We start from the raw sequence: 22,731 nt of genomic DNA, 5'->3' as shown, positions 1-22,731 counted from the left end.
AAGATTATCAGAATGTTGCAAATGAATTGGCAAGTAACATTAGTTATAGGTTGGAATTAAGTCAAGCACACTGAAAGAAAACCAGAATGAAATATGTTGAGGATAATATGGACTACTGCTCTCTCTCTCTCTCTCTCTCTCTCTCTCTCTCTCTCACTCTCTCACTCTCTCTCTCTCTCTCTCTCTCTCTCTCTCTCTCTCTCTCTCTCTCTCTCTCTCTCAGCCAGAGTGGAATCAAAAGCCTCCTGCCTCAACAACTATCCTGCTATCATCTCCTGTCAACTGTGTCTTTCTGTCTGCCATGATGTTCCTGACTTCCTTCTGTTCTGGTTATTATTCAAACCAATGTCATTTGGAACTGTCTCAGAATTTCCCAGTCATGAAAGACTGAACTCATGCCAAGTGATTGGCAGCTACTTCTCATAGTTTCAGTGGGAAGACCTGCCATATCTCTAACGTTGGGTCCCTCCAAGAACTCCAATCAAGGTGGCGAACATTATGCATTTGCCCTGCCTTGTGGCAAAATCGCCATAAGTATTTGTAAGCATGCAAGTAAGTACATTCTCTATTTCTGAGAGAAATTGTTTTACTTGACTGTACATAAAGCATACAACTACATAAACAGAACTTCCTAAAACAATCTGACAACTACTGTAAGACTCGTACAATGTCTAAAGAGAATCACACTGAAAGAACAAGAAAAAAAATACTACAAAAGAGGACCAATTCTGATAAAATATTGCATACTTTAAGGGCATATATCTTAAGATGAGTTTAGTTATTAGTTGGTACCCATTAAGTACTCCATACATAACCATCACAGTGCTGAACTTACCTTGGAAATGATTTTGTTCATGAACAGTGAGCGTCTGAAGTGCCATCGAGCTTTGTCTTGATTCAGGCGATGAAGAATTTCTTCTATCTTGGCTGTGAAAAAAAAAAATTAATAAAATAAAAATACGGTCTTACTGCAAAGACTGCTGTATGATAAACTTAAGAAATAACATCCACAATACAAACAGCCAGTTTGCACATTTCCCATTACACACAATTACCTACGAAGAAGACAATGCAAATCAAATGCACAGCTAATTAACAATAGCAAATAGAAGCACAAGGAAAGGAAAAATACTGGAAATAAACTTGGGTCAAAAGATACTGCCACAAATCATGGAGTTTAAATATTAACCTACAACAGTGCAAGCTAACAGGTGATATTCAAGAACAAACACAGTAACGGAAAGAATTGATAAATATAGTAGACATCTTCAAACGCTGAATCCCATATTCAAAGAATAACACAGTCATTAGGCATTAAGAGACAAAACACTAATAAAGTTAACCAAAAAACAATAAAAGCGGCAAAACAATTATGCAACGAAAAAAGTTCGATGAAAGAAAGTTTGCCAATGTGACACCAATATTCTACAAAGGTAATATGTCACTCCCTGGAAATTATCAACTAGCTTAATGTTTGTAATTGGGAAACTTCAAGAAACCATCATTCTAACGTTCATATTTGGAGGTGAACACAGACATGAACCAGCAATGCCATATGGAGGATAGTAGTGGCAGATATGAAATCAACACGGTGATTTTGGGAAAGAAGAATGAACAATATCTAATGTATAGAACATATACTGGACCCAAATGTAACTCCACTGAAAAAAAATTGAACAAGCAAAGTTAAGGTAGCTGGGACACAGGAAGAATGGATGACGGAAAGATACCTATAGTGGCATATCACTGGCTGCCTAGAGGAAACTGCAAGGATGACATACAAGAAATTCAGACCAAATATTGATTGGGGAGAAAACAGACTGCATAAAGAGGGAGTGTTCATGAACACAATGGTGACAATTAAGCTTCTCAAACGCTGAAAATTTTCTGCCTTTCTGGGGAAAGGGGCATGAGGCAATGCACCACAGAATGTAATGCTGATGTTTCTTTAAACAGAGCACACCATGTGTCTATGGCAATTAAAGCAGCTAATTTCCATTTCTTCTGTGTTTACATACAAATAACTATAACTTGGGGTTGAATATTGAAAATCCATAATTCTCAGGACCTACCAACTTTCAGATTTTGGAATCTCTAGATTTTAGATATACATGAGCCAAAGATTGTGAAGTCAAGGTTCCGAAACAAAAAAAAGTGTTTTGTACACCTACAAGATACTTAAATGTTATCTAATTGTATTATAAGAACTGTATCTAAAAAAAAAATTCAATGATCACTTACTTAAAAATCATGATCTAAGTTGTCAATTATCTTGAAACCACTAAATCATGAATTATGTGGTTGATGAAAATCAAACCTAAGGCTTTTTGTTATTTTGCCTGTACTTGATATTTCATATGTAAAATCTGTACAGCTACAACATCACACATGCAATAGTAGGCCATTTCCCATCATCAATAGCACAAATACACAGAGGCAGGTGTTCTACACAACAGTGACACCAAACTATCCTCATGTGGCAATACTCAATGAAGCACTAAAAAAGGAAAAAAAATATAATCACCCAACCTCCATGGTACATACAGTACAGAACAAGAGACCACAGTTCATGCTCAAGCTTTCCACTAACTTAAACCTCTAAATGACTACAACTGCAAATGAACAGATGTAATTCATGTATAAAAGAGGATCACTTAATAATCTAGACATGCATAAAGCAAACAACCAATTTAAGCTACAAGCAATTCTTGGGGTTGGGAAAGAAGCAAAATGATATTCATATATTTGGAAATTTCATCAGGCACTTGTAAGCGGCAAGCTTTATCTTCCACAAAGCCATAACCTAATCGATGCATGAACTGTTTCCGTGTAACTCTTTTGTGTACTGTACAGAACTTGGTATCAAGTTGGTAATTCCTCAGGAGTGGAAGTGCTCATGCTCCATGTGAGTGTGTGTTACCTAGGGTTGCTGTAAGTGACCTGTGGTAGTTAGGCACATGACTCATGGGGTCTGTATGTGGTCCACGGTACATGCAAGCTGTTAAGGCATTTAAGCATGAATCTTTACCAGTAAGTATGAAAACTATATAAATATGTATATGAATGATGTACCTACTTCACATTCTACGCATGTAACTTGGTTTGGACATAATGTAAAAATGTACGTAATGGTTTGCACATCAACCATAATACCCACACCACAAGTTAACATGAAAATCTGACTAAGCATCAACATCCATTAACTTTCTATTACACACTTTACATTAATATTTCTTTTATAACATTTTCCATTTAAATGAGAATGCTGTAATGAACATGGCTCTCATTCCTCTGTTTACATAAATTCTAGCCACTAGCACTTATCTTGTCACTATTCTATATCTACAAACTTAACTTTTATTTCATTAGAAAAAAAAAAGTAAAAAACTTGCAACAATGAACAATATTGCACCAATTACATATGTCTTGGGACTCAAGTGCATACATGAACATAAATCTGCAATGAAATGACATTTAAATATAATACTACGAAATCACCAATTAAACTTGTTATTCACGATTATTGTAAACAATAGTAGAGTACATACAGAGTAATTGAAAAAGACTCCAGAATTAATAAAAATGACAAAAATATTGCTGAAAAATCATGATCTTGAAAACTAATACATTTTGCTTTTTCAACATATTCAGATTCATGACTTTCTCCCTGAGGATAACCAGTTAATACGAACACAAAATATGGGCAGGTACATCGCCATGTCCATTTGCATAATCTTGCCCCCATGAAAAATTACAGCATGCGAAAACAAAAAGTTGTACAAGGTTCTATATCATTTGTGATGCAACTTAACCTACCAAACCCAATCAAGGATAAATCAGTTAAAGCGTTATCAGATTTGTTCCAGAATTTTTTAGGTTAAAGAATCAATTGCATTCATTTGGATATTATCTACACAAACTTGTGATATACATAAACCCAGCTTAATGCAGCTTTCAGTCAGTTAAGCCACTGTTGGTAAAGTAGTTAATCAATTACTCCAAGAAAAAAATGAATTACAGTGAATGTCTCATACATCACATATATATATATATATATATATATATATATATATATATATATTTTTTGCTTTGTCGCTGTCTCCCGCGTTTGCGAGGTAGCACAAGGAAACAGACGAAAGAAATGGCCCAAACCACCCCCATACACATGTATATACATACGTCCACACACGCAAATATACATACCTACACAGCTTTCCATGGTTTACCCCAGACACTTCACATGCCCTGATTCAATCCACTGACAGCACGTCAACCCCGGTATACCACATCGCTCCAATTCACTCTATTCCTTGCCCTCCTTTCACCCTCCTGCATGTTCAGGCCCCGATCACACAAAATCTTTTTCACTCCATCTTTCCACCTCCAATTTGGTCTCCCTCTTCTCGTTCCCTCCACCTCCGACACATATATCCTCTTGGTCAATCTTTCCTCACTCATTCTCTCCATGTGCCCAAACCATTTCAAAACACCCTCTTCTGCTCTCTCAACCACACTCTTTTTATTTCCGCACATCTCTCACCCTTACATTACTTACTCGATCAAACCACCTCACACCACACATTGTCCTCAAAAATCTCATTTCCAGCACATCCATCCTCCTGCGCACCACTCTATCCATAGCCCACGCCTCGCAACCATACAACATTGTTGGAACCATTATTCCTTCAAACATACCCATTTTTGCTTTCCGAGATAATGTTCTCGACTTCCACACATTCTTCAAGGCTCCCAGAATTTTCGCCCCCTCCCCCATCCTATGATCCACTTCCGCTTCCATGGTTCCATCCGCTGCCAGATCCACTCCCAGATATCTAAAACACTTTACTTCCTCCAGTTTTTCTCCATTCAAACTCACCTCCCAATTGACTTGACCCTCAACCCTACTGTACCTAATAACCTTGCTCTTATTCACATTTACTCTTAACTTTCTTCTTTCACACTTTACCAAACTCAGTCACCAGCTTCTGCAGTTTCTCACATGAATCAGCCACCAGCGCTGTATCATCAGCGAACAACAACTGACTCACTTCCCAAGCTCTCTCATCCCCAACAGACTTCATACTTGCACCTTTCCAAAACTCTTGCATTCACCTCCCTAACAACCCCATCCATAAACAAATTAAACAACCATGGAGACATCACACACCCCTGCCACAAACCTACATTCACTGAGAACCAATCACTTTCCTCTCTTCCTACACGTACACATGCCTTACATCCTCGATAAAAACTTTTCACTGCTTCTAACAACTTGCCTCACCATATATTCTTAATACCTTCCACAGAGCATCTCTATCAACTCTATCATATGCCTTCTCCAGATCCATAATATATATATATATATATATATATATATATATATATATATATATATATATATATATATATACACATACATATACACACACACACACATACTTATATATACATATGAAAAATGTAAGAAATAATTTAGAAAACTGAAACTTCTAGCTTGAAATGAAATGAAAAAATGAATGTCACAATGGTTCAACCTCTGGCTATGGAAAAGGGAAATGTATAATTTATTTACACAAACGTCAATAGTAGTTCTCATCAATTTAACCACTGTATCAATAAGCTTCAATGTCTAAGCTACATTTTTTCCAATTTCACTATTTTCTTGTCAAAGCACCATGTATGAAAACAATATATATATACATATATATTATATATACATACAAACAAAGTGCATAGGAATGTGCACCTTCATAGAACATACAAACCTCCAACAGCCAGGATCGAACCTGGTAGCATTCCTGCCTGTTGCACAGGGGTCCCGGGTCCGATCCTGGCTGTTGGAGGTTTGTACGAGATTTATATATATATATATATTATATATGATAGAGTTGATAGAGATGCTCTGTGGAAGGTATTAAGAATATATGGTGTGGGAGGCAAGTTGTTAGAAGCAGTGAAAAGGTTTTATCGAGGATGTAAGGCATGTGTACGTGTAGGAAGAGAGGAAAGTGATTGGTTCTCAGTGAATGTAGGTTTGCGGCAGGGGTGTGTGATGTCTCCATGGTTGTTTAATTTGTTTATGGATGGGGTTGTTAGGGAGGTAAATGCAAGAGTCCTGGAAAGAGGGGCAAGTATGAAGTCTGTTGGGGATGAGAGAGCTTGGGAAGTGAGTCAGTTGTTGTTCGCTGATGATACAGCGCTGGTGGCTGATTCATGTGAGAAACTGCAGAAGCTGGTGACTGAGTTTGGTAAAGTGTGTGGAAGAAGAAAGTTAAGAGTAAATGTGAATAAGAGCAAGGTTATTAGGTACAGTAGGGTTGAGGGTCAAGTCAATTGGGAGGTGAGTTTGAATGGAGAAAAACTGGAGGAAGTGAAGTGTTTTAGATATCTGGGAGTGGATCTGTCAGCGGATGGAACCATGGAAGCGGAAGTGGATCATAGGGTGGGGGAGGGGGCGAAAATTTTGGGAGCCTTGAAAAATGTGTGGAAGTCGAGAACAGTATCTCGGAAAGCAAAAATGGGTATGTTTGAAGGAATAGTGGTTCCAACAATGTTGTATGGTTGCGAGGCGTGGGCTATGGATAGAGTTGTGCGCAGGAGGATGGATGTGCTGGAAATGAGATGTTTGAGGACAATGTGTGGTGTGAGGTGGTTTGATCGAGTAAGTAACGTAAGGGTAAGAGAGATGTGTGGAAATAAAAAGAGCGTGGTTGAGAGAGCAGAAGAGGGTGTTTTGAAATGGTTTGGTCACATGGAAAGAATGAGTGAGGAAAGATTGACCAAGAGGATATATGTGTCGGAGGTGGAGGGAACGAGGAGAAGAGGGAGACCAAATTGGAGGTGGAAAGATGGAGTGAAAAAGATTTTGAGTGATCGGGGCCTGAACATGCAGGAGGGTGTAAGGAGGGCAAGGAATAGAGTGAATTGGAGCGATGTGGTATACAGGGGTTGACGTGCTGTCAGTGGAGTGAATCAAGGCATGTGAAGCGTCTGGGGTAAACCATGGAAAGCTGTGTAGGTATGTATATTTGCGTGTGTGGACGTGTGTATGTACATGTGTATGGGGGGGGTGGTTTGGGCCATTTCTTTCGTCTGTTTCCTTGCGCTACCTCGCAAACACGGGAGACAGCGACAAAGTATAAAAAAAAAAAAAAAAAAAAAAAAAAAAAAATTATATATATATATATATATATATATATATATATATATATATATATATATATATATATATATATATATATGTTCTTCACATTACCAATCTCAACACTTCCAAAGAATACTTCCCCTGACAGAAAAACTAGATTGATAAGCCATATATAGACTAATACATATATAACAAGGCATTAAAAAAAAATTCATGACAATTCAATGAGGAAAATCTGGTATAACAATAAACTACAAATATGTGATGTCAAATACTGCACAAATTAACTAATTTCTCATTAATCTCTAAATCATTTCAACAGATTTGAGCACACATTTTACTCAAGGTATAAATTTGAAGGTTTCTGATGCATCCACCACATTCATCTTTTTCAATCATAACTGAAAAAAACTATGAATTCAGTAATCATTATGATCATCATTTGACAAAATATCTTTAACAAAGCAGTGCCAACTAGTTGGTGTCAATGGGTCAAATGCTTTTTTGCAGACTCCATGGTTTTATAACATTTGACTCGATAATGCCAGCTAGATAGCATCAATGGATCAAATGCTTTTTTGCTGGCATCGTAAGGTGACTATCCAGTGCCGATTAGTTGACATCAGCAGAATACACACCATTTTGCCATCTACTTAGCACCATTGGATCAGACGTTATTTTGCAGACTGTTGTCTCAATCACTGTCATTTTCATTAACCACTCTTTCCCAAGATGTGCTGGCTACAATTCGATTTGCTGAAGAGATGGTACTATCTGTTCACAATTATGACACTGAATTCTATATCACAGTAACCAGCAGTTCCCATAACAGCTAGACAAAGTAAGGACATCCCTAAAAATGACAATGCACAGTCATATATTGTGGGACTTAAAGATCTGTCTCAGAGGCGGAGTACCTTTTAAGATTCTCTTAAGGACAACTGACATAAGCCTGGGACAGCATGACCAATTGTCTAATGTGGAGAAAAATATAGTCCTCAGCATACTAAGGTTAGATTAGGTTAGTTATGATAAGAATGACTTGGGTAGTCTACTTGATTAGGTTCAAATTGGGTAAGGGCAATGACAGAAGGCCACAAAGATGACAACAATGACAGTCAGTAGAATAAAGTATGACCCACTGATGCCAGCCACATGACATGTCTGTTTAACTGGAAACGACTTGTCGGCAAACTATTCTTTGACCCACCAGTGTGCAGCGACTTCCCAGAAGAAAAGTTTCATGCACTGATGTTGATCAAGCAGCCCAGGTGAGTCAGACTACTTTGCCAACCAGTCAGCATAATATCGTTTCATCCTCTAACGCCAAAGAGATGCAACTCATGAATCATAAAGGCTATTTTGCTACCTCGTCAGCATAAAAGCTTTTGATCTGCTGGTGCCAAAGAGATGCTACTCGTAAATCAAAAGTTATTTTGCCTCCTACATGTCATAACAGTTTCATCCACGGGTGCCAACCAGTCGTCAACAGAGAGTCAAAAGCCATTAACTTGACCAATAATGCCAATTGGTCGGCACCAGCGAGTCATAAGCCATTAACTTGACCAATAATGCTGACTGGTGGGTACCACTGAGTCTTAAGCCATTAACTTGACCATTAATGTTGACTGGTCGGCTCCACTTAGTCTTAAGACATTAACTTGACCAATAATGCCAACTGTTCAGCACCAGTGAGTCATAAGCCATTAACTTGACCAATAATGCCGACCGGTCAGCATCAGCGAGTCATAAGCCATCAACATAGCCAATGATGCCGACTGGTCGGCACCAGTAAGTTATAACCCACTAACCAGAACAATCGGCTATAAAACCTCTGCTTCTTAAGATAAGTTCGGCCTGCTGGCCTACCCTACGTCACTCTTTTATAAATCAATCTGGCTGAATGAAGATAAAATACTGACAGTGTCTTGTGCTGCCTTACCACATAATACCACAAAGATGAAACATGAAAAAAAAAAAAAAATTACATTTACATGTGATATCTATTTACAAATGAACTCTCGAAACATCCTACAAAAAATTCTGGAAAAATATACGTCAGGATGTTTCTGGAAGCCATCATGATAGATTAACCAAATTGGTAACGATTTAATAATGTGATGCAAATCAAACTAAAATAATAAAGTCTCTGGCAACTTTATATTCACTGGTTGTCCTTCATCCAGCCATTATATGGCAACTGGGCGTAATTAACTAATATAATGCTGAAGTATTCGGCCGAGGACGAAGGTAAAATCTACTGGGCACGACACGACACATTGCCATCATCTGGGTATGAGAGAGAGTGCCCTTTGACCTGACCTTCAAGGATTAAATCACTGGTCAGGTTGCACTCATGCAACAGTCGTACCTCAGAATTCATGCTTCTGCCTTTACCTCATCGGTCATGCTTTTGTGCTTGAAAGATTTGACCAAAGACTATACTTCAAAATTATTTTGTGAAGGAATTGGAACAACTTTGCGCGCGCGCATCTGACGGCTGACAAGACCAACTTCCTTACCAATACTTATTACTTGTACTTCTTCTGCATGGTTTTCATGACCTTCCAAGGCAAGCCTATAGGGCATATGATGTTTAGCTATCATGAAAAAGCTGGGTAACAGAAGGACATGAAATTCAGACAGTTCTTGAGGGATGATGCGGAGGAACCTGCTTCACCGGGTCTACTTCAGCCTCAACCCCAGCAGGCAGGAGGAGGCGCCGCCATGTGGGTCCGACCAAAACACACCACCTCGAGACGTGTGGTTATAATAACCATACAACCCCAGGGTTATACGTGACATATGTGTATATAGCTGTAATCAAAATTCATTATGTGTTAGTGAAGAAAGGGAAGGGGGGAAGATGTATAATCATTACCTTTGTGGTGGACATGTTTTAGTTGGGCAAGTTTGGTAGGGCGGTGGTGTTGGTCGCGGCGCATCTGAAGGGCGTCCTTGCGGGACATGCCCTTCCTCAGCCTGCGACAGGTTTTGTACTTGACGGATAAGCACACTGTTCTCATGCTCTCTGTTATGCCCAACATACCACCGGCACCGCGATCACAAACTGTTCGGCCGGGCAACATTCAAAATAGCCACTGGCCACCACTCTATATATCCTTTCGTGTCCTAATTTATGGATGTAAAATATATGGTGTTACACATGATATGGTCATACCTCGTCATATCATGCAGTCATATATATATATATATATATATATATATATATATATATATATATATATATATATATATATATATATATATATATTAGGTAATCATCATGCAGAAATCTTGTCAAAATACAGCTTATTTTACAGAATGTCATGCCCGTCTTACAAGCTTTTCATTTTTTTTAATATAAAAACTAAATAATGTTCCATGTTTGTCTTGGCTCCGCGATTCCCATCGGCTGAATCTCACAGTCCTCCTATGCACTGACCACCAACACCAGGGATGGTCAGTCATGATCCATCCACCTCACCTCCGCCATGGTCAGGGTCCGTCATGACCACCCACTACAGGCAGTGGTCCGTCACGACCACCCACCACAGGCAGTGGTCCGTCACGACCACCCACCACAGGCAGTGGACTGTCAGGACCACCCACCACAGGCAGTGGACCATCATAACCACCTACAACAGGCAGTGGTCCGTCACGACCACCCACCACAGGCAGTGGACCATCATAACCACCTACAACAGGCAGTGGACCATCATGACCATCTACAACAGGCAGTGGTCCTCACCCCGTCAACCCCAGGTGAAGGTGGCGGCAGCGTCGCCCAGCCCACCTCCCGTAATTCCTCCCCATTTACGTCATCTGTCGTCCTCTCTGCATATCTAACTAAAGTCGTTATCGTGCACCATCTGGGCGGCTCAGAATAGTCCCGCGCCCCGGATGAACAACAGCCTGGTGGGTGGGTGGGTGAGCAACACACCCACCCACCCATCCCCGGTGCGAAAACAACGGAAATAGGGGGGGAGGGGGAGTCCGGGGAACGAACTGGAACGAACCTTGCCCCTCGAGCGGGACCTTTTGGGAAGGGGGGGGGGGGGGGGCAAGAATAGAACGGTCCTTGTTCCGTGTTCCCCGGCCAAGGAGCCTCCGTGGTGCACTATCTGCAAGGTAAACACGAATTTCACGGGCCCGAATTCGAACCACGAGCAGGGCAGCCCTGCTCCACATCCCACGTTAAAAATCAGTCCATTAGTGTATAATATATATATATATATATATATATATATATATATATATATATATATATATATATATATATATACAAGGTTTAAGAACGAGTCAAAACACGCGAATGTAACAAAAAGGTTGTAAATACATAAACAACATGTACATATGTACACACACACAAACGATGAGGCAGTTTAAGACAGGGAGCCCACCAATGTAGAACTCTCTCTCCCTCTCTCTCACACACACACAGTACAAAAGTGAAGGAAAAATTCATTCCAAATACACATACATACATATATACAGGGGGAAAAAAAAACATCCACACAAACACAAAACATGAGGAGAAGCACAAAGGTGTGTGTGTGTGTGTGTCAGGGCGGGGCGAGGGGTTCTAATGAAGGGTGATGAAGGTAATTCCCTCCGTGACGTCATTCATTCACAAGGTAGGAGAATAACAGGAAGCGACCCGCCTCGCCTCGCCTCGCAGGGAAGACCTGACATTTTTGCCTTTCCCAACTGAAACCGACTCTATAATCCTAAAATTACACCCAAATCTCCTGTATTAATAATAATAATAATAATTATAACAATAATATCCATCTAGAATGATCATAATAACGGCGGAAGCCATATTGCTACCATGCCATACCCGACCTGAGGTCAATACGACCTAACCACCTCACGAGGACACACGGACTGGATCGCCATCCTCCTCGCCTTCACTACTGCTGTTGACCTAGTTTTATACTTCATAAAAATATTAACGAAGGATGTCCTCGTGTTACTTCTTAACAATATGTACATACGAGACCTTTCTGTACACTTGATCGCCATTTCCTGTACTACAGAGGTAGCGCCAAGAACAGACGAGAAAGGCCACATTCGCTCATACCCATCCATTCTCTAGCTTTCATGTGTAATGCACCGAAATCACAGCTCCCGATCCACATCCAGGCCCCACAGACCTTTCCATGGCCTACCCCAGACGTTTCAAATGTCCTAATTCAGTCCACTGGAAAAGCGTCGACCAAAGTGTACCATATCTTCTAATTCACTATCCCGTGCGTGCCTTTCACCCTTCTGCATGTTCAGGCCCCATTAGCTTTGATTTTTTTTCACCCTAACCTTTTATCTCCAGTTTATCTCCGTTCTCTTTGTTCCCTTCACTTCTTACAAATATATCCTCTTTGTCAATGTTTTCTCACTCATTCTCTCCATGTGACCAAACCATTTCAACATACCCTCTTCTGCTCTCTCAACCACACACTTGTTACCACACATCTCTCTTACCCTTTCATTACTTTCTCGATCAAACCACCTCACACCACATATTGTCCTCAAACATTTCATTTCCAACACATCCAACCTCCTCCGAACAATCCTATCCACAGCCCCACGCCTCGCAACCATACAATATTCTTGGAACTACTATTCCTTCAAACATGCCCAGTTTTGCTCTCCGAGATAATGCTCTACACGTCTTCACCCTTTCACTTATTAACCTTCCACACAATTTTCCAGGAATACCCAACAAACTTATGGATCTATAGTTTGAACACTCACCTTTATCCCCTTTGCCTCTCTACAATGGCACCTCACCATGATCCATACATACACTGAAAGTCCTTTTCAACCAATCAATACAGTCACTACCTTTCATAGTAAATCTAACCAATACCGTCCACTCCCGCCGTCTTACCACGTTTCATCATTCGTAAGGCTTTCATTACCTTTTCTCTCTTCACCAAACCACTTTCCATGACTTCCTCACTTCACATACCACTCTGATTCAAACACCCTACATCTGCCAACCTGTTATCAAACACATTCAACAATCCTTCAAAATACTCATTCCATCTCCTCACTTCCTCACTATCCGTTAATACTTCCCCATTAGTCTCCTTCACCAAAGTTCCGATTTGTTTTTTTTTTCGCAAATCATTCACCTTCCAAAGATTATCTCAAAAGTTTACTGATATTCGCTCAACCCAAAACTCAAATGCCCTCTTTTTTTCAACCCCTGCACCTTCCTCTTGACCTCCTACCGCTTTCTCTTGCACATTCACCAATCATTTGTACCCCCTTCCCTATAAGTACCGCCCACACGCTTATTTTTTTCTTTTTTTTTACAAGAAACTGTACTTCATCCCACCAATCACTACCCTTTCTAACCAGCCCACCTCCCACCTTCTGCATGCCACCTGCATCTCTCGCACATGCCTTCACTGCTTAAATACCTCCCATTTTCCTCACCCACTCCCCTCGTTTCATCTACTCTCAGGTGACTTACCACTCTACAGTTAATCTCCTGATATTTCTTCACAAAAGTCGCTTTTCCAAGCTCATTTACTCCCACCACTCTTCTCACCGATATAGCTTCCTATTTTCTTAAAACATCTAGAAATCTTCCCCCTAGCTTCCACAAGACAGTGATCAGACATCCCACCAGCTGCCCCTCTCAGCACACTTACATCCAGACACACCAGGAAATATAGTCAAAGTGTTATATATCGCACAGTGAACATGGCACGAGAACTGTTATAGTTCATGAAGGAAGGGTTCAAAAGGCAAGAGCCGCTGCAGTCCCTGGGGAGAGAGGGGTGGGAGGTGTGGGGGGTTGTGTTTCATCCTTGTAGTGCTAGGCAATGGTCGCGCCGCCCTCCCACTTGTTGCTCCGCGTCCAGTTCAGCGGCACGGAACTTTGTAGCCTAGTGACGGCTATACTGTCCCTCCCGATTAGGAACGGGGCAACATCTTCACCCTGCCTGGCTACACGACTGATGATTTCCCTATGGCCATCCTAACTGAAGTGCGTCTCCCACTGTCCATTTGCTCCCTGAGAGACACATCCCCTTTGGCTAACATCAACCTGATGGTGATAAAGCTTTCCAGACGCCATTTCATTTAAAGGTTTAATCGTCCTTCCAAAAAATAAAAAATGGTTACTGCAAATATCTTAACATATCCCAAGCCTCGTTATGCCCACGATTGCAACTACCGACAAGAAGACACCTAACACTTACTGCTCAATGACCCTGCCTGCACACAGACGAATGAACACTTCATTCTAACCTGTTGGTCCGAACCGGAGAACGTGGTCAGCTTCCTGGGCGCTGCACGGGCCTCATACAAGGATAGAAAGGACTCTCCTGAAGGCGGGAGGGAAGTGTAAATCTTTGGGACAAACCAGTTTCTAATTCTCACGAGTAAAATCTGCGAGGGGATGACTACTTCACGGGAGAAAAAAAAATATATTTCATACTCAAAAACTTTTGGCCAAAGTATCAATATCTTGGTCATCACATTAATCGCCCATCACAAGGCAGTCATAAAGTAGTTGTCCTTTGATCACCACATCAACGGAGACGCTTCCCTTCAAAGGTAATCCGTTGAACGGAAGCATAGAAAGAGGCGAAAGACCAACTTCAAGCGACACTATGAGACGCCAGGCTGCATCTTTCTCCATACTTCAAACCTGCTGGTCAAGACATAGTTGCACAACCTATTCTTAAGACTGGTAAACGGTGCTGGGGAATGGCCCTTTCTGCTTCCCTACATCGTGAAACGAGAAGAATCCCTAACACACGGTCACCACGATCTTTAAATGAATGTCGATAAATATAGAAAATACTGAAGGAAATGTGTGGTCATGTGGGAGCGAACAATCGCAATGGCAGAGGGGCGCGCGTGTGAGGCGTCGCTTGAGGGAGGGGAAAAAAAAATCCCACAAGAACATCTTTCCCGACATATTCTTATAACTATATCAGTACAAAAAAATAATCAAAACGATTAAAGAAAAAAAAATTCCCGAAAACACTGCTGAACAAAGACACTGAGGATGCATTTCAGAACAGACCATTGGCTGAAGTTTGAATTCTCGTCTTCCTCCTAACACATTACTGGAACAAAACATGACTGGGTACGAACGCAACGACGACGGCTCATGATGGATTTTGAAACATCTCCAATAAATATGAAAAATTCTCCCCCCTCGCACACCAGGCTAGGGGTATGTAGGAATTCAATCATCTTTTATGAAGGAAAAAAAAGTCGATATATCCAAAAATAAAGTGGCGCAAGGAAGGAAGAGCATGACCAACCTGCCTCTTCCACCACGATGTATCATTGGCTACACCTAATGTATCAATGGCTACACCTAATGTATTGGTGGCTACATCTAATATCCACCAATACACTGGCTACAGCTACAGTTGCAACAGTACCCGATCCACCCCCACATCACGGACGGGGCTTCAGGCCTACACCGTCTCAGCTCCACCACAAGTTACATCACAGTAATCCTGGCCCCCACCACACCACCACAGCCTGAACATCTTCCTAGATGACAGACCTGACCAGAACATCTTCCTAGATGACAGACCTGACCAGAACATCTTCCTAGATGACAGACCTGACCAGAACATCTTCCTAGATGACAGACCTGACCAGAACATCTTCCTAGATGACAGACCTGACCAGAACATCTTCCTAGATGACAGACCTGACCAGAACATCTTCCTAGATGACAGACCTGACCAGAACATCTTCCTAGATGACAGACCTGACCAGAACATCTTCCTAGATAACAGACCTGACCAGAACATCTTCCTAGATAACAGACCTGACCAGAACATCTTCCTAGATGACAGACCTGACCAGAACATCTTCCTAGATAACAGACCTGACCAGAACATCTTCCTAGATAACAGAACTGACCAGAACATCTTCCTAGATAACAGAACTGACCAGAACATCTTCCTAGATAACAGAACTGACCAGAAAAGAATTAGGTTTCCCTATTTAACACTGGGGATTTATAACGGGAATGGTACCAGGATCTCGACATTAGGTCAAGTCCAGCGGAGAGGAGGCGTAGCTGCTGAGGACGCTCTTTGGTGTGGCACTCGCGACGAGTTCTCCTGTGAACCACGGTGTTCCCACGGGGTCATGCAGGGGCGACGCTGCACACGTCATGCAGGCGCAGTGTGTCGTGACGGAGTGGTGGCGGCGGTGTGGAGGAGGAACACACACACACACACACACACAAAAATGGGTCATGAAGATTGTAAGGTGGGTTGGGGTCGAGAGGCGGCCATCACACAGGGAAACTAGGGCGGCTGGGCTAATGGGGGGGGGGGGGGGGGGAGAGTTGTGAGGAGGGAGTGGCGAGGGACCAGTGGGCGGCGGGGTGGAGACCTCTCTCTCTCCCCCTCGCCTCTGCCGTAACACTTTCCCGCCTCTCTCGCCCATGGTCCACCCATCTCACGCCATCCCTCATCCTCCTCCCTCTCTCATCTGGCATTACGGCCGCCTCGCTTAAGGCCGCTAACACCCGTCTAATTGGCAAGGTACAGAGGGGGTTAGGTAGATGCTGGGCGGCGGCCCCCGCGCCGCCCCCTGCCACACCGACCTTGCATCAAAGGCTGAGGGAACGAGGGACGCCGTCACACAACACACACACACACACACACACACACACATCTCAATGAGCAGCGCCGGTGGGCAGGTGCCTCCCAACACAGCTGGACCTGCTGTGTGGGGAGGCTACACAGCTACACCTGCTTTGTGAGGAGGCCAGGCAGGTGGACCTGCTGCTGTGTGGGGAGGCTACACAGGTGGACTAGCTGTTGGGGAGGCAACACAGGTGGACCAGCAGAGTCAGTTTGACCAGGGAAGCAGAGACAGCTGGTTCCACCCCCGTGGTCCAGCAAGTGGGTAAGGCTGGGTCGTCCTGGCCATCTACCACACTACCCTGGTCGTGGTCCACCAAGTGGGTGAGTCTGGGTCGTCCTGGCCATCTACCACACTACCCTGGTCGTGGTCCAGCAAATGGGTGAGGCTGGGTCGTCCCGGCCATGTACCACACTACCCAAGTTGAGGTTCAACAGGTGGGTGACGCTAGGTCGTCCAAACCATCTGTGGCTATTACTGTGGTATGAGTACTCATTACACACACACACACACACACACACTGACAGACAGACCAGATAGACAGACACAGAAACAGACATTGACAAGACACAGACAACCCTCTTTTCCCCATGACCCACATTAACAAAACCTACATATTCTAAGTCGATAATATCAATCATCTTCGCTTTTGCTTTAAATTCCCCCCTCCCCTCCCTAAGACATAATAATCATTTCTATATTGATAAAATGGGGAGAGACGTATTCCTCCTTGACAGAGTTATGAAGATTCGTTCCCACCCGAAACACGACACTGTGGCCCAGTCCTGACCTCTGGTGGCCAGCACTGGGTACTGGAGGACAGCACTAGGTACTGGAGGACAGCACTAGGTACTGGAGGACAGCACTAGGTACTGGAGGACAGCACTAGGTACTGGAGGATAGCACTGGGTACTGGAGGATAGCACTGGGTACTGGAGGATAGCACTGGGTACTGGAGGATAGCACTGGGTACTGGAGGATAGCACTGGGTACTGGAGGATAGCACTGGGTACTGGAGGATAGCACTGGGTACTGGAGGATAGCACTGGGTACTGGAGGATAGCACTGGGTACTGGAGGATAGCACTGGGTACTGGAGGATAGCACTGGGTACTGGAGGATAGCACTGGGTACTGGAGGATAGCACTGGGTACTGGAGGACAGCACTAGGTACTGGAGGATAGCACTGGGTACTGGAGGACAGCACTAGGTACTGGAGGACAGCACTAGGTACTGGAGGACAGCACTAGGTACTGGAGGACAGCACTAGGTACTGGAGGACAGCACTAGGTACTGGAGGACAATCAGTTGTACTGGAGCCCATCACCACGTTCTATAGACCATCAGTTCCCTCTGGAGACCAACTCTAAGTACTGGAGGCTCCAGCACATGACACTGGAGACCATCTTCAGGTACTGGAGGCTCCAGCACTAGGTACTAGAGGCCACTACTAGATACTGGAGGTAACATCAAGGTACTGGAGGCCATCCTAAGGTACTGGAAAATTAGTCTTAGAACTGGAGGTCAGTACTAAGTAAATGATGGCCAGCATTAGGTACTGGCGATTACACTTGGAACAGAAGACCAACTTTATCTAGATACTGGAGGCTCTGTACTTGGCACTGCAGGTTAGCAATAGGCCTCCAGCACCAGGTCCTGGAAGCCCTCACTAAGTACTGGAGGACTAAACGTGGCACTGGTGGCCAGCACTAGGTACTGGTGGCCATCATTTGGTAGGTGCTGGTGGCCATCACAAGGTAGGTAATGGAGGCCATCACAAGGTAGGTAATGGTGGCCATCACAAGGTAGGTACTGGTGGCCATCACAAGGTAGGTAATGGTGGCCATCACAAGGTAGGTGCTGGAGGCCTTCACAAGGTAGGTACTGGAGGCCTTCACAAGGTAGGTACTGGAGGCCATCACAAGGTAGGTACTGAAGGCCGTCACTAGGTAGGTACTGGAGGCCGTCACTAGGTAGGTACTGGAGGCCGTCACTAGGTAGGTACTGGAGGCCATCACAAGGTAGGTAATGGTGGCCATCACAAGGTAGGTACTGGAGGCCATCACAAGGTAGGTACTGGAGGCCATCACAAGGTAGGTACTGGAGGCCATCACAAGGTAGGTACTGGAGGCCATCACAAGGTAGGTACTGGAGGCCATCACAAGGTAGGTACTGGAGGCCATCACAAGGTAGGTGCTGGAGGCCATCACAAGGTAGGTGCTGGAGGCCATCACAAGGTAGGTGCTGGAGGCCATCACAAGGTAGGTACTGGAGGCCATCACAAGGTAGGTACTGGAGGCCATCACAAGGTAGGTACTGGAGGCCATCACAAGGTAGGTACTGGAGGCCATCACAAGGTAGGTACTGGAGGCCATCACAAGGTAGGTACTGAAGGCTATCACTAGGTAGGTAGTGGGGGGGACACTTGGCACAGGAGCAGCGGAGGGCGCCGCTCAGTAGCTGCTCCTCTGGTGTTGGTGGAGAGGCTGTATACCGCAGGTAGTGACGGCAGGGTTGGGGTGGGGCATGTGGCAGAGCCTCTCCTGGAACTGCTCATTCCAGCCACGCACGACTCCTCCCGAGCGACTGGCGGGCGGGCGGGCCTGCCTGGAACACCAGCTGCCGCTCCTTCCAGACCCGCGCACAGCGTCCCACACATTCCAACCATCTACCCGGTCCAACACCACCATTATCTAACCCCATCACCCTCCACCTACACCACACTGTCTGGACTTCTATCCCCAAAACACCATCACTAATATCCCCATCTATCTCTAACCACCATCCCCCATCTATCCCCAAGCACCATCACTACCATCCCCATCTATCACCCAACCACCAAGTCTGGGACGTTCCAGCAGCCCTGCCCCCGGCACCAAGTCTAAAACGTTCCAGCAGCTTTGTCCTCAGCACCAAGTCTGAAACGTTCTAGCAGCCTTATCCTCAGCACCAAGTCTGGAACGTTCCAGTAGCCTTATCCTCAGCACCAAGTCTGAAACGTTCTAGCAGCCTTATCCTCAGCACCAAGTCTGGAACGTTCCAGTAGCCTTATCCTCAGCACCAAGTCTGAAACGTTCCAGCAGCCTTATCCTCAGCACCAAGTCTGAAACGTTCCAGCAGCCTTATCCTCAGCACCAAGTCTGAAACGTTCCAACAGCCTTATCCTCAGCACCAAGTCTGAAACGTTCAAGCAGCCTTATCCTCAGCAAGTCTGAAACGTTCAAGCAGCCTTATCCTCAGCAAGTCTGAAACGTTCAAGCAGCCTTATCCTTAGCACCAAGTCTGAAACGTTCCAGCAGCCTTATCCTCAGCACCAAGTCTGGAACGTTCCAGCAGCCTTGTCCCCTCCATTATGACGGGTGTCCAGAACAGATGTGATGGGGGCAAGTGGTGTTGGTGTCCACCTTATATGCTTCAGTGACAAAAGACTGGGTCATGTGTCACATGGGGGGAACACGTGTCCCAAGACGTCGGCAGCCAGGGCCCTACTTCTGGGACCCATTGTGTGACCCGAGACCTGGAGTACTGCAGGTCACAACCCTAAAATCGAGGAGAGGAGCTCAGGAGCTGGCATTTCATATGGTACCGTTGTGCGAGGATCGGCCATGAGCACCTGAGGGGTCTCGTGTTTCCAGACGTTTGGACTTGTAATGGAGGCCATCTATGGGGCCCATTCTTCCCCGTAAATGGTCAGGAAGGAATGGGGTCAAAGTCCATCACTGGGAATCCAGACTCCTTGCGGGAATCCATGTAATTGAGCCACCTGGGCTTCTCTTGACCACTTACTACGAGAGGTTCTGGATCCAACAACCCTCGGCCGACGAGACGTGCGAGCTCGATTTCCAGGGATGTCAGAAGGATTCTGGTGGCGCTAACGGTCGCCTACGATCATAGACGGTCTCGTCACTACTGGAACACTGGTCGTCACTGCTGGAGGACCGACTCCAGTGGTCCATGACGCCCGCACTCCAGCCTCCTTGTAGCCCCTTTAGTACCTGTTGCACGAGACCGTGCTGGTCCACGACGCCCGTTCTCCAGCCTCCTTGTAGCCCCTGAAGTACCTGTTGCACGAGACCGTGCTGGTCCACGAGGCCCGTACTCCAGCCCCCCTTGTAGCCCCTGAAGTACCTGCGTCACACAGTACTACAACCTACCATCATGGTGGGTCTTGCCAGCGTATACATCACAGCCCGTCGCCCTGACGCTCGCAATACCTACGTCATCAAGACGCAAGGCAACACCAGCCAGCACTACCTCTGGCCCGGGCTCCAGCTCATTCCCCGCTCCATCCACAGGTTAATGCTGTAATATCAGCCTCCCACAGCAGCTCCACACACACACACCATCAATGAGACGATCAAACAGCCTCCGCTCTCAAGTGGTTTAAATCAGTTCCCCTTGACGACATTACCATCAGCATTTCTCAAAATACCATAGTACATATAAACATATATGTATATAAATATATACATCCCAGGGGACAGGGAAGAAAAAGTACTTCCCACGTATTCCTGCTTCTCGTAGAAGGCGACTAAAAGGGGAGGGAGCTGGAGGGGGGGCTGGAAATTTTCCCCTCCCGTTTTAATTTTCCAAAAGAAGGAACGGAGAAGGTGGCCAAGTGAGGATATTCCCTCCAAGGCTCAGTCCTTAGTTATCAATGCAACATCGCTAACGCGGGAAATGGCAAATATAATATATACATTTTTTTTCCAAACTATTTGCTATTTCCCGCGTTAGCGAGGTAGCGTTAAGAACAGAGGACTGGGCCTCCGAGGGAATATCCTCACCTGGCCCCCTTTTCTGTTCCTTCTTTTGAAAAATTAAAAAAAAAAAACGAGATGGGAAGATTTCCAGCCCCCCGCTCCCTCCCATTTTAGTCGCCTACGACACGCAGGGAATACGTGGGAAGTATTCTTTCTCCTCTATCCCCAGGGATTATATATATATAGGGACGGAGAAAAGCAATGTTTGCCGTGTATTGCCACCAGCGTGTTGCAGGAGGCGACAACATGGAGAGGCAGTGTGAGGGATCACTCCACTGTGCATCCTCTAGTTGACTCTTGACCCCCTCCCTCCGCACCTTCTGGTTGACCCCTCCCCCCCCCACCCCTTCATACCCTGACGACACTTCCGGCCCTTCTGGTTGACCCCCCCCCCACCTTCCCTCCACCTTCCCTGATGAGTGTGGTCTATAAGGCACCGAGGAAAAGAGGATCAGAAAGCAAAGGTATGACTTCCTGTAGGAGATATTACCATAGTGGGAGACAACATGGTCTCCTGCAGGACATATTACCATGGTGGGAGACAACATGGTCTCCTGCAGGACATATTACCATGGTGGGAGACAACATGGTCTCCTGCAGGACATATTACCATGGTGGGAGACAACATGGTCTCCTGCAGGAGATACTACCATAGTGGGACACTTGAGGTGGTGGTGGAGGCGTGAGCGGCTTTGTGTGTACTTGGGGTGGTGGTGGTGGAGGAGGTGTTGGTGACGGCTCCAACACACAGATCGAGAGCCCTCGAGAGGCGGCTGGTGATCCCGGGGATTCCCTCTGATCCTGAATGACGTCAAAGACAGGTGATCCAATAGGAGAGCAGCCAGCCAGCCTGCCCTCAGTTCCCTATCACCATGCCACACTAAAGACCCACCACCACACCATATATATATATATATATATATATATATATATATATATATATATATATATATATATATATATATATATATTACCCCTCGGGATAGCGGAGAAGGAATACTTCCCACGTATTCCCTGCGTGTCGTAGAAGGCGACTTAGAGGGAGCAGGGGGCTGGAAATCCTCCTCTCTCGTTTATGATTTTCCAAAAGAAGGAACAGAGAAGGTGGCCAAGTGAGGATATTCCCTCAAAGGCTCAGTCCTCTGTTCTTAGCGCTATCTCGCTAACGCGAGAAATAGCG

At 44.6% G+C, this 22,731-nt stretch overlaps 1 protein-coding gene across 6 annotated transcripts in view; it reads right to left on the bottom strand.

Moving 5' to 3' along the window:
• Positions 1-22,731, bottom strand: part of tim (timeless) — a 229,144-nt gene that overhangs the window by 147,471 nt on the left and 58,942 nt on the right. For all 6 annotated transcript variants that reach the window (XR_011715465.1, XM_071685093.1, XM_071685095.1 and 3 more), the window contains one exon: positions 836-927. Coding sequence is in view for 5 of the 6 variants with exons in the window: in XM_071685093.1 (XP_071541194.1) it covers positions 836-927 (92 nt within the window). In the remaining variant the exon portion in view is untranslated. The remainder of the gene's footprint in view (positions 1-835; positions 928-22,731) is intronic.

The sequence above is a fragment of the Panulirus ornatus genome, chromosome 39 (assembly GCF_036320965.1).
Source record: "Panulirus ornatus isolate Po-2019 chromosome 39, ASM3632096v1, whole genome shotgun sequence".
In the NCBI taxonomy this organism is placed as follows: Eukaryota; Metazoa; Arthropoda; class Malacostraca; order Decapoda; family Palinuridae; genus Panulirus; species Panulirus ornatus.
This window is presented reverse-complemented; position numbering and strand designations above follow the sequence as displayed.